The sequence below is a fragment of the Taudactylus pleione genome, unplaced genomic scaffold (genome assembly GCF_031769625.1).
Source record: "Taudactylus pleione unplaced genomic scaffold, aTauple2 ptg000155l, whole genome shotgun sequence".
Taxonomy (NCBI): Eukaryota; Metazoa; Chordata; class Amphibia; order Anura; family Myobatrachidae; genus Taudactylus; species Taudactylus pleione.
Genome location: NW_028284557.1, coordinates 4792224 through 4805322, shown reverse-complemented (window position 1 = coordinate 4805322; position 13099 = coordinate 4792224). Strand labels below are relative to the sequence as shown.

The 13099-nt window shown below is 50.5% G+C and overlaps 1 protein-coding gene across 2 annotated transcripts in view; it reads left to right on the top strand.

The window, feature by feature from the left end:
* FBXL20 (F-box and leucine rich repeat protein 20) overlaps positions 1 to 13099 on the top strand; it is a 75672-nt gene that overhangs the window by 48224 nt on the left and 14349 nt on the right. For both annotated transcript variants that reach the window (XM_088474615.1, XM_088474616.1), the window contains exons 12-13: positions 1253 to 1297; positions 1415 to 1471. In XM_088474615.1, coding sequence (XP_088330741.1) covers positions 1253 to 1297; positions 1415 to 1471 — 102 coding nt within the window. The remainder of the gene's footprint in view (positions 1 to 1252; positions 1298 to 1414; positions 1472 to 13099) is intronic.

Genomic DNA, 13099 nt, shown 5'->3' with positions numbered 1-13099 from the left:
TGATAAAGAAATAGTGGGAGGTGAGGTTATGTGGGAAGATGATCATCTGAGTCTTAGACATATTGCGTTTAAGAAATCGCTGGGACATCCAGGAAGAAATAGCAGAAAGACAGTTGGAGATACGAGTGAGGAGAGAGGGAGAGATGTCAGGGGAGGAAAGGTAGAACTGAGCGTCATCAGCATAGGGATGATAATGGAGGTCAAAAGAGCTGATGAGTTCACCTAGAGAGTATGTATAGAGGGAGAAAAGGAGTGGTCCAAGAACAGAACCTTGGGGAACACCTACTGTGAGAGGATCTGGGGGGGAAGATAAGCCATGAGAGGAGACAGAGAAGGATCGATCAGAGAGGTAGGAGGATAGCCAGGAGAGGGCAGTGTCACGTAGACCAAGGGAGTGAAGGATTTGTAGCAGGAGAGGGTGGTCCACAGTGTCAAAAGCAGCAGAAAGGTCAAGGAGAATGAGTAGAGAGTAGTGGCCTTTGGATTTGGTAGCAAGGAGGTCGTTGCTGACTTTAGTGAGGGCAGTTTCTGTGGAGTGAAGAGAACAGAAGCCAGACTGAAAAGGGTCAAGGAGGGAGTGGGAGGAAAGAAAGCTGGTAAGGCGGTTGTAAGCAATACGCTCAAGGAGTTTGGATGCAAAAGGGAGGAGAGAGATGGGTCGGTAGTTGGCGAGAGTGTTAGGATCAAGAGTAGGTTTTTTAAGAATGGGGGAGACAAGGGCATGTTTGAATGCAGGGACAGTGCCAGATGAGAGGGAGAGATTGGGGAGGTGGGCATGATGGGAACACGCACAGGGAGAGAGGTAGTGGAGGAGACGTGAAGGGATAGGTTCAAGGGGGGACTGGATAAGGGCCGTGACTTCCTCTCCAGATATTTGCTTAGATCAATTAGTGCAGCAGTACTTGAACATGCTTATGTGACTGAGACTTAACTTCTATACAAGAATAATAGCCATTATAAGAAATGAGAAATATCCTAGTACTCATCCTCACTAAGAGCCCGATTCAGAGATGGACGGATTTGCAGTGCTGCGCACAAGCGTCTGTGCAACTCCGTCCAAAGTGTTTAAATGTCATGTGTATCCCAATTAACATAATAGTTGCTATTATACAGTATATGAGCATCCATAAGTAACTTGGTCAACTTGGTACAAGTACTTGCACTCTCATTGTCTTCATTTTGTGAACTTTTATAATTTTGCTGCCTGATTCAGTGCCCAATGCCTGCCTTGTCTTTTTGATTTCTCCTCCAGAATTGCCATGAGTTGGAGAAGATGGATCTAGAGGAATGTGTACAGGTGAGCTGTGTTTTCTTTAATAAAGATACTGGGGATCGCTTGAAGACCTGAGCATACTGGGTGGCGGCCCTGTGGAGATGCTCTGCTCTCACCACTGTACTCCCTGTTCTGTTGTAGATCACAGACAGCACTCTCATCCAGCTCTCCATACACTGTCCAAGGCTGCAGGTGCTGGTGAGTACCACAAAATGTCATCTGTTAAATACACTCAATATTGGTGGCTCTTGGCTACAGGTATAGAAATGGACAAAAAATTGAATTCTGACTTTTTGTTACAAAATGCAGCTCACAAAGTAATGTGAACATATTGCAAGCAAGGAATATATGCTGTATAGGCCAACGGGATTTCAAGGTGCAGATTTATATAGTGAGGGAGAATAGGGTGGAGGTGTTAGCTGAGTATAAGCATATATTTAGTTACACAGGAACAGGAGTGTAGGAGTACATACAGTATAACAGAATATCCAGGCTCTTCGGTGCAGAGGTATGGGCCATAACAATCTCCCTAAACCCTAGCCAACAAGGGACACAGGGCCTGATTCAGAGCCGGATGCTATTTGCGCTCGCTCGCTCAGAAAAGGGGCCGGATATTTTAATAGAGCGCACGCACTTTGCGGTCTGTTGACGCTATGTCTGAGCGAGCGAACGAAATAATGCGCTTGCTATTTTGTAAAAATGCCCCCTGGCCGTTCGCATCATACGTCATCTCCGCTATTTATTAGATTAATCGAGTACATCGAAAGGCGTCTGAACTGCTCGCAGTGCTTGTGGTTGGATTTTCCTACCGCAATCATGCGAACAGTTCAGGCTAAGAGACAACCAAGTTATGTGGCCGATGACGCTGCTTTGTTAATTATGCACACCCTTAAAACGCCCGTTTTGGCCGTTTGGCACGGATCTCCACTCCCCGTTTTCAAACACCTTCCCCTGTTACCACCCACAAACGCCTCATCCTGTCACTCAAATTAGCAGGCACTCGCTATTTTGCGAAAACACGATTTCCGACTGCACCGACTGGTTGGCGCATGCGCATTACGACCCATACGCATGCGCAGATGTGCGAACATAGCTCAGAGCGAACGAGCGGCCTTTTACGAGCGGCTCTGAATCAGGCCCACAGTTTGAGGTATTCAGTAGGTACAAACTCTGCCCCATATGAGCAAGAGGTGGAACTATATCATGAAGCCTATATAGTAACCCCTGCCACACATTAAATGGATAGTTGGGAACCCTGGTTGAAATGGATATACTATATTTGTATTTTAGCATTCTACAAATCTCCTTTCACAAGAGATTTCTCCAAGCGCCAGACCTTGCATTTAATACAGGTTATATTACTGTATGTGTAGTCTGTATATAATAAACTACATAGCCAGAAGTATGTGGACACCTGAACATCACCCCCCCATATGTGCTTGTTGAACATCTCATTCCAAAATCATGTGCATTAATATGGAGTTGGTCCCCCTTTTGCTGCTACACTATGTGATTGGACACCCCCGCGCAAGCGAAATGGTGTGCTCCTGCAGCAGACACGTATTTGTGAAGGTATAAAACGAGAAGTATAGGGATGTTCTCGATAACTCTGTGCTCCCTACATTGGGGCAGTTCTACGGAAACAACAAATGTTTTTATCCGGACGACAATGCCACCTGTCATGTTTCCAGGGCGACGCTGGACTGGTATACAGGAAAAACGGTAAACCGGATGGACTGGCCAGCTCAGTCCAAATCTTAACCTCATTGAGAACCTCTGGGATGAATTGGAGCGACTGGTATGTTCTAGGCCCACTCGACCTTCTTCAGTGTCACAGTTGGTCACTGTAATTTAGGTGGAATGTCAAAACACACCACCTGCTGTTGTCAAGGAACTTGTGGACAGTTTACCAAGAAGGGTGTCTACAGTAATCTCTGCACATGGTGAACCTACAAAGTACTGACGTCAATATAATCTTGTTGATCTATTTACTGTCAGTGTCCAATCACTTTTGTCCACATACTGTATTACAGCCTCAACACTTCTGGGGAAGGCTTTACAGTAGATTTTGGAACATGGCTGATTGGATTTGCATCCATTCAGCAACAGGAGCATTGGTGAGGTCGTGCACTGATGTTGGGTGGTTTGGCCTGGATTTCAGTTGGCATTCCAGTACTTTGCAAAGGTGTTAACAGTTGAGGTTGGTGCTTTGGTTGGCCAGTCATATCCTTCCACACTAAACTCTGCATACCATGTTTTGATGGACCTTGCTTTGTGCATGGGGTTGTTATGCTAAAACTGCAAAGGGCCTTCCCCTAACTGTATAAAGTTAGAAGAACACAATTCTCTGCAGTGTCACTGTATGCTGTGGCATTAAGATGTCCTGTTACTGGAACAAAGGGCCCCATGCCAAACCATGAAAAACAGTCAAAACAAAACAAAATTTCCCTGGATGCTGAGGGAAAAATATAAAAATATTAGGTGAATGTGTACATTGTCTAAATAAAAATAGATTAAAGTTGCTGATCAAGAAATGGGTATATCTAAAAAGAAATGTAAATCAAAGGAAAAATTAAAAATAGCTCTCAATCTTTACCTAGAATTGATTTAGAAATACAAATGTATAGGCATTTATGAAATAGTTATTAAATAATTCCTCGTATAAGACCATATTAGAGGGGATTCAATTAGCTGCGGGATATGCCCTGCAGCTACTTGCGCTGCGTGTCGGAAAAGCTTTTCAATTAATTAGCCTTTTCCTTGCACGGTAAACCAGGGGTTAATGTGTGCTAACCCATTGACTCTGCGTAAATTGCGGAATCAATGGGTTTTCTCCGTGTGTAAAATTTCAGAGGATGACGTTCCTCGCAGCTCCTGAAGCTGAGAGTAAAAGTCTTGGTCTTAATGTGCAGGATAAACCCTGCTGATTGAATCGGCTGGCACTGGTAGCTGGATTACCACCTTAGTATTCAACTGCATATTAAACAATGGACTCCATAAAGTAAGTGTGTGTGTGTGTATTGTTGAAACATAGCCTATCTGGAGGTGCACATGTAAGAGCAGCTAGTAGGCCCTATATTAGAAACATGACTGCAATATCACTGATTCAGAGATGTACACTAACGCCATGGCAGCTGCGATCTCATACGCAGCTGTTGTGTGAAAATATGTAAATGTCACAGACTCTGAGGAATGCATTGAGACGCCCACCTGTGGCATTGCAAATCCAAGTATGTACGTACAAACACGCAGCATCGGTCACAGAACATTGGATTATTACAGTTCTGAGTAACCCTATGGCTACACAGAATGGCTGTTGAAGCTGAGACACCGGAGCCATTTTTAATGTGTATGGAATCGCAAGCATAAGCAACACTCCCTAAGAAAAACTGTTGCAGCCTACATTCTTTTCCACCACTCCGTTACCTGTGACAAATGCTTCCTGACTGTCATTCACACAGAGTAAAATGTAGCTGCGAGCAGCTGCAGTAATGTACCTTGATGTATGCGCGGTGCGACTTAGGTGCATGTGTAGTTTACTGATAATTTCTCAACTGCATAATTATCAGCATTGATACATATATTTTGTCTGCAGGTAAAACTGTACCCGCCGAGCATTACACTGACTGCGGGTGCCATTTTATATTTTCACCTGCGATTTGCCAGTAAGCAGCGGCTTACAAATGCTGCTACTTTGGAAATAAAGCCCAGAGTCCACTTTATTAATCTGAATTTTGGTCATAGAGGAGAAGGGAGCTGATTAACAAAAGTGCCCAAGAAAGATGCAGTCAGTGCAGTATTATCAGTCTTTAACACATTTTTCATAAGGTATTTAGAATAGGAGTGGACATTTTGGGAATCATGTTAACTGGGGGTGCGAAGCTAATAATGAATCATCGTAACCATTAATGTTTTAGTTCCTATGTTCCATGGTGATTTTGTAATGTTTAATCACCAGCAATGGGTTTGTTTCAATGCTGATTGGCTCATCCCCACCTATCCCTTCCTGCCGAGTGCCTTCTCTTGCACTAAACACACACTACACCCCTGTAACACTCCAGTATTCCCAAACCCACCATCCGCTGACACTGCCCGCATCGCTCAATGTTTTTAAACAGCTGATGGGCAGCGACCGATGTTTATAGCATTGGTAATATTGATGTTGCATTTAGATGTCTCCGTCTTAATGTCAACTATTTATGCAGTCAACTGTGTAATATGCCGTTTAACACTATATGATTTTATACAAGGACAATAAATCTATTTTTCTACTTCAGGGTCCATAGGGTATCCACAGGATACCTTGGGGTATAGGTGTGACGTCAGTCGCAGGGCACCAAAGAGTTAAGCTTTCAGCCTCCCAGGATGCACTAGGTCCCCCTCCTATACCCCGCCCCCGGGCCAAGGCACCTCAGTTTTAGTTTGGTGCCCGGCCGGAGTCGGGTGCACCTGTTGGAGTGGGGGCTAGAAGAGCCCCTGAAGCTTATTCTTCATGCAGCTGTGGCTGCACAACTGGATGTACAGCATGGACAGTCAGTCCTGACGTCCATGCTGTCTTCCCTACACCCCGCCGGTACCAGAACGCCGGTACTGATCCGGGGATGCTGGTGGGCGTCTGGGGTCACAGCTAGCGGTGACCCCAGATGCTCCGGACCATGGCCGGATTCAAGGGGGACAGAGGTAAGCAGCGGGGTCCCGCGGTGGGTCCCCGCTGATCACATGGTCCTAAGTCCCCAGGCAGGGGGCTCCCTGGGGACTGGCTGCAGCGTGGAGCCAGGCGACCAACCTGCGCTTCCACTACCCCCTGGGACAGCGGACCGCAGCAGAGCGGTAGCGCTGCGGCGTCCCAGGGGTTAAATGCATGCCAGGGGAGCGCGCCTTCCCTGTCTCACAGCCGGCGCCTCCCCCGCTGCACACAGCCCTCTCTGCATGCTGCCGACTGGTCCTGTGGCAGTGCTCCTCCCCCAGGCCAGCCTCCTCTCTGCTCCTCGGCGGCCATCTTCTCCAGAACGCATGGTGAACGCTGCTGGAAGCGCTGGCCGGAAGCATCGTGGTCTGGGTCCCCCCGCATACCTCTCCTCCGCTGTGGTCAGGTCTGTGTATGCAGCGCTGTGTCCTACCAGGCCCTGTGTCTGTGTAGTTGAGTGATCAGCGCTGTTAGTGCAGGAATTGTTATTTCTCTGCATTGTATGTGACTGTGCTAGCGCTGCTGCCTGTAATCTTTTCTTCATCTAAACTGTCAGCTTTATTACTGTCCCTGTTCTTTCTGCTAAAGCCCTTGCGGTGCGGTGCTGCAGGGTGGTCTCTCGCCTATTTAATACTTAATTGGTGAGAGAGGTCACATACGTGGTGCCATCATGTCTGAAAGTGATTTTCCCCTCCGGCTACAGTGTACCACGTGCAAAGTACCGTTAGCGGAGGGGGAGGGTAGCGCGGAGGGCCTTTGCCGGCAGTGTTTGTCCATGGCGCGGCCTATTACGGTTACAGCACCGGTACAGGAGCCGCCCTGGGCTTGTTTCGCTCAGGCGTTAACAGCTTTAGTGGGCCAGTTAGCTCCGCAGCCCGCGTTTACTCCGATGGGTTTGTCCCAGCAGTCTGTGGTGTCGTCACCCATGCAGGGGTTCCCACGACAATTGGTGGTACCCCACAGTCTCCCTATTTCCCCGCTCCCGGGTTCTCAGGAGCCAGCGGGGGTTAACTCCCTGACGAGTTCTGTACAGCACTTGTCGGATGTGTTGCAAGGGGAGTCTGTGATGCGGTCTCATAAAAGGCCGGTGGCGTCTCTGTCCGCTCCTTATGAGGATGACGAAGGGACGTCTGATGATGGGGAGATTCTAGATCCTTACGATCAGGAACCTCTCCATACTAAGGACGCTGATGCTAAGTCCAAAGTATATATTCCTGGACTTATTCGGGCGGTCCGCACAGCCTTGGTGATTGAGGACGAAGTTCCCCCAGCGGCTAAATCTAAGTATGCCTTTTTCAAAGATGTGAAGGGCGATGCCACAGTCTTTCCTCTTTCGGGTCAGTTGGTGGACCATTTAGAGGAGGCGTGGAAACAACCTGGCAAAAGATACCAGCCGCAGAGACGCCTGGCGGTGGCTTATCCGTTCGCGGATAATTATTTTGCGAAGTGGGAATCCCCTCCACAGGTGGATTCTCACGTGACCCGTCTTGTCCGTAGTGCCACATTGCCGATGCCATCCATGTCCTCCCTTAAGGATGCTACGGACCGCAAGGTAGAAATCTGCCTGAAGTCCGCTTATTCCCTTGCAGGGGGGGCAGCACGGCCGGCTATGGCCATTTGCTGGGTTGCCAGAGCGATGGAGCGCTGGGCGGATTCATTAGAGGCTTCTTTTGAATCCGACTGTCCGGCCGATCAGGCGGAGTTGATTGGCAATCTCCGTGATTCGGCCACCTACATCAACGAGGCGGCTCTAGACATTAGTACTCTGGTGTCTAGAATTTCTTCAGCAGCGGTAGCTGCTCGTCGCACCTTGTGGCTGCGATCCTGGAAGGCGGACGCAGATTCCAAGAAAGGTCTGGAAGCGTTGCCGTTTACCGGAGAAGTTCTCTTCGGTCCGGATCTGGATAAGATTGTGGCCACGCTGGCGGCAGCCAAATCTGCCTGTCTCCCGTCGGCCGCTGCTCCTTCTGGTTCGGGACCATCGTCCTTTCGGTCATCTAGGGCCCAGGGCAGGCCCAAACCACAGTCGTTTCCTCGACAGGCTGGCCCTAAGAAATCGGTCAAGCCCCGGAAGCAGGCATGGAGTACCAGACGTCCGGCCCCCAAGCCAGATGACAAGCCTGCGGCCTGACGGTCCGGGCCTCCCTTTGGGGGATCCCAGGGTGGGAGGCCGCCTGCTACAGTTCGCCCAGTGTTGGTCGACCACTACGACAGACACTTGGGTTCTGGAGGTGGTTTCTCACGGATACGCCCTCTCCTTCCGGCACAGACCCCCGGCTCGCTTCTTCACCACGGGTCTCCCATCAGACCGGAACAAGGCTACGGAGCTGCGGAAGGTATTGCACACTATGCTCCAGGCTGGAGTTATAGTGGCGGTTCCATTCTCCCAGAGGGGCCAGGGTTTCTATTCAAATCTAATTTTGGTACAGAAACCCAATGGGTCATATCGTCCGATTCTCAACCTCAAAGCACTCAACAAGTCTTTGCGGGTCCCGAAGTTTCGGATGGAGACCCTACGGTCCATCATTCTGGCGCTGGAACCTGGGGACTACTTGGTGTCATTGGACATACAGGACGCTTACCTGCATGTCCCTATTCTTTGGCGCCATCAACAGTTCCTCAGGTTCGCAATCAGCAGCGACCACTTCCAGTTTCGGGCGTTACCTTTTGGCCTGGCAACAGCACCACGTGTTTTCACCAAGGTGATGGCGGTCATGGCGGCTTCTCTGCGGCTGCAGGGAGTCCGCATGTTGCCGTATTTGGACGACCTGTTATTGGTGGCAGGATCTCCAGAGCTCCTGTTACGCCACTTGGACCTGACCATTGCACTGCTGCAACGGCACGGCTGGCTAATCAACTGGCAGAAGTCCACTCTAATCCCGTCTCGGAGGATTCTGCATCTTGGAGCCTTATTGGACTCGGGACAGCAAAGGATCTTCGTGACGGAGGACAAGATCTCTGCTTTACAGTCAAGGGTGCGCAGTTGTCTGCACAGCCGCCGGGTGTCCTTACACTCGGCGATGAGGTTACTGGGCTCCATGGTGTCGGTGTTCGACATGGTGGAATACGCCCAGTTTCACTCCAGACCTCTGCAGCACCTGATCCTGTCCAAGTGGAACGGGCTGACTCAGTCTCTGAAGTCCCAGACGATTGTGCTCACCCAGGAGGTTCGCCTGTCCCTTACGTGGTGGTTACAGACGACCCACCTCAACAAGGGACGTCCGTTCTGGGTTCCAAATTGGGTCCTGTTGACAACGGACGCCAGTCTTCAGGGCTGGGGAGCAGTTTCGGGTCCACACTTGTTCCAGGGCAGGTGGACGCCGACAGAAGCGGAGCTTCCAATAAATATCTTGGAACTCCGTGCGGTCTTCAATGCTCTCCAGCAGGCACAGCGGTTTCTCCAGGGTCGCCCGGTGCAGGTCCAGTCGGACAACGCTACCACCGTGGCCTACATAAACAGGCAAGGAGGAACTCGCAGTCGGGCGGCTCTCGTAGAGGTCTCTCGGATCCTGGTTTGGGCGGAGCGCAATCTTCCGGCCATATCAGCGGTCTTCATCCCGGGAGTGCTCAATTGGGAGGCGGACTTTCTAAGTCGCCAGGACGTTCATCCGGGGGAATGGTCCCTGCACCCGGACGTTTTTCAACTACTGGTGGACAGGTGGGGTCTTCCAGAAATCGACCTCATGGCGTCCCGGCACAACAACAAGTTGCCGGTGTACGGGTCTCGCACAAGAGACGAAGGGGCGTCTCTGGTGGATGCTCTGTCCGTCCGGTGGACGTTCCGGTTCGCATACCTGTTCCCTACGGTCTCCCTTCTTCCACGGGTAATCCGGAAATTCAAACAGGAAGGAGGGACGCTCCTGTTGATAGCTCCCGCGTGGCCCAGACGGCACTGGTTCTCAGACCTTCAGGGTCTGTCCGTGGACATTCCTCTGCGGTTGCCGCTACGACCGGACCTTCTGTCTCAGGGTCCTTGCCTTCACCCGGACCTGACTCGGCTGTCTTTGACGGCGTGGCTGTTGAGACGGCCATGCTGAGGTCCCGGGGGTTTTCCAGCTCTGTGGTGCGTACCATGTTGCGAGCTCGGAAACCGTCTTCCGCGAGGATATACCATCGCGTGTGGCATACGTTCTTCCAGTGGTGTCGACCGAGAGGTTATGCACCGCGGGAGTTTCGTCTGTCTCGGATTCTCGCCTTCCTGCAAGCGGGACTAGATCATGGGCTTCGCCTTGCTTCTTTGAAGGTACAGGTTTCGGCCCTATCTGTCTGGTTTCACCGTAGGATTGCTACAATCCCGGATGTGCGCACCTTTATGCAGGGTGTTCTCCGCATTCAGCCGCCCTTTGTTCCACCTGTGGCGCCTTGGGATTTGGCTGTGGTCCTGAGGGCTCTCCAAGGACCGCCGTTTGAACCACTGGGCTCAGTGGATCTTAAATGGCTAACAGCTAAGACTGTTTTCCTTCTGGCCATTGCTTCGGCCAGACGTGTTTCTGAGTTAGGGGCTCTTTCTTGTAGACCCCCTTTCTTGGTTTTTTATGGGAACAGGGCAGTGCTCCGCACTCGGCCCGAGTTTCTTCCCAAAGTTGTTTCCCAGTTTCATATTAACGAGGAAATAGTTGTTCCGGCCTTTAACTCACCGGGTCTTTCCGTGGGTGAGGCCTCTTTGGATGTTGTGCGGGCCTTAAGGACTTATGTTGACCGCACTTCTTCGTTTAGGAAGTCGGACGCTTTGTTTGTCCTCTTTGGCTTCCGTAAAAAGGGTTGGCCTGCTTCAAAGCAAACTTTGGCAGCCTGGATCCGTATGGCTATTTCTGAAGCTTATCTTCATGAAGGCCTACCGGTCCCTCCTTCTCTGAAGGCTCATTCCACTAGGTCTGTGGGTCCTTCGTGGGCAGCTCGACGTGGTGCCTCGGCAGTTCAGATCTGCAAGGCTGCTACGTGGTCTTCTGTCCATACCTTCGTGAGGTATTACAGGTTTGACACCTTCGCCTCTCAGGATGCTTCCTTCGGGCGGCGGATTCTCCTTTCTGCACAGGAGCGTCCCCACCCTTAAAGGATACTGCTTTGGGACATCCCCAAGGTATCCTGTGGATACCCTATGGACCCTGAAGTAGAAAATATGAGATATGGTAAGAACTTACCCTTGTTATCTCTATTTCTACGAAGTCCATAGGGTTCCACAGGACTCCCGCCCTGTCGCACCTGTGCTGCAGATGGGCTTTGCTCTGGTCACCGGTTTTCCGTCTCCCTCTGGTGAGAATGTGATTCTTGTATGTGTCCAGATCTTTGTTCTCTCTCTTCCTTCTCCTCCTCCGGCCTATGGCTTGGTAACTAACTGAGGTGCCTTGGCCCGGGGGCGGGGTATAGGAGGGGGACCTAGTGCATCCTGGGAGGCTGAAAGCTTAACTCTTTGGTGCCCTGCGACTGACGTCACACCTATACCCCAAGGTATCCTGTGGAACCCTATGGACTTCGTAGAAATAGAGATAACAAGGGTAAGTTCTTGCCATATCTCATATTATTATATTCCTCCAATATTGCACTTTCAGGTTTGCATTGCTCAGGGTATTTTCATGAAGCATGCTCCCAATTCCCAAATACAAATAGGTCGCACACTGCAGAATTAACACAAAAAAAAGTGGCAAATAAGATGGCAGGATGGTGTAGAAGTCTTGATGGTGGCCATGAGCAAAGTATTGGAGCCAGTTACATAGTTTGAAATGGTTGATTTCTGAAACTTTTAACAATGATGGAAAAATGAAAGCCAGTAAGTGTATTTCAGCTACTAAGGGGCTATAGCAGGAGAGGGCAATAAGCGGTCCTCCAACTGCTGTGGGACTACACATCCCAGCATGGCCTGCCACAGTTTTGCTATCAGGACATGCTGGGATATGCAGTTCAACAGCAGCTAGAGAGCCGCTTAATGTCCAGCCCCTGGTTCAGAGTATTTTAGGCGATATTAAAATGTCCCTCTAGTGTTTTTTACGTGTGTATGTACAAGTTTGTAAAAAGTTAGAGAAAAAACCTTGCATCTCCCATCAAAGTTCAAAAAATCATTTCCCTTTAATTCAACACCTCAACATACATGTGCCATATCATTAAACCTTTTTTTCTGCACTGTGGGCCTGATTTAGAGCTGAACGCTCTGACAAGAGCGCTCGCTCTGAATCAGGGCCCTCCTTCTTTTTTTTGGAGCTTCCTCATGGATGCTCGCATAGCTGTGGGTCACCACCCACAGCTATACTGAGTGTCCATGATGAAGACCATCGCGACTATCGGGCTTGCGACGGAGACCCTGCGGTAGGGTCTCGCTGCCGCAAGCCCTGTAGTGATTTTGGCTCTATCAGAGCCAAAATCACTGCCACTGACATCACTAGTGATGTCAGTGGGGCCGGCTTGAGACGGTAGGCGTTCCCATGGGAACGCCTCCGTCTGGCAGGCACGCCCCCGGCACGCCCACCAAAGGGGGCGTGCTGTCAACATCGACAGCACGCCCCCTTTGGTGCGAGACCCGGAGTGATGGTGAGCCCGTCGCTCGCCGGGTCTCGCGCATGCGCACGACGGAGCTCCCTCCGTCGTGCGCATGCGCAGTGGGGAACATCGACCCGCTTGCGAGCGTCCTGCCGCTCGCGTGCGTTTCTGAATGAACCCCTGTGTCCAGACACTTTTTACCTTTTAAAATAAAGATTTTTACCCTATTTTTCACCTAGTCTGGAGCTGAAAACTAAGGACCTGAATCAGACCCGCTCGCAAGCGGGTCGATGGTCAGCCAGTGCGCACGTGCGGCGTGCGTGAGAACCACTCGCTCCAGGACTCGCTACAAAATGGGGCGGCTGTCGATGTTGATAGTTGTTTTGTAGGCGGAGAGGGGGGGTGGCTGGACAAACGGAGGCTTTCCCGATGGCCGTTTGTGGGCACCCTACTGTCCTCATTCGTGATGTCAGTAGTGAACTTCCTGCTCTATTAGAGCAGGAAGTTCACTCGGGCTTGCGGGAACTGAGACCCTACCACAAGGGTCTCGTCGCAAGCCCGATGGTCGTGATGGTCTTGACCATCGCGACCATTATCATGGCCGCTCGCTATAGGTGTGGGTGGTCACCCACAGCTATGCGAGCGGCTGAGAGGCCGCTCCAAAAATA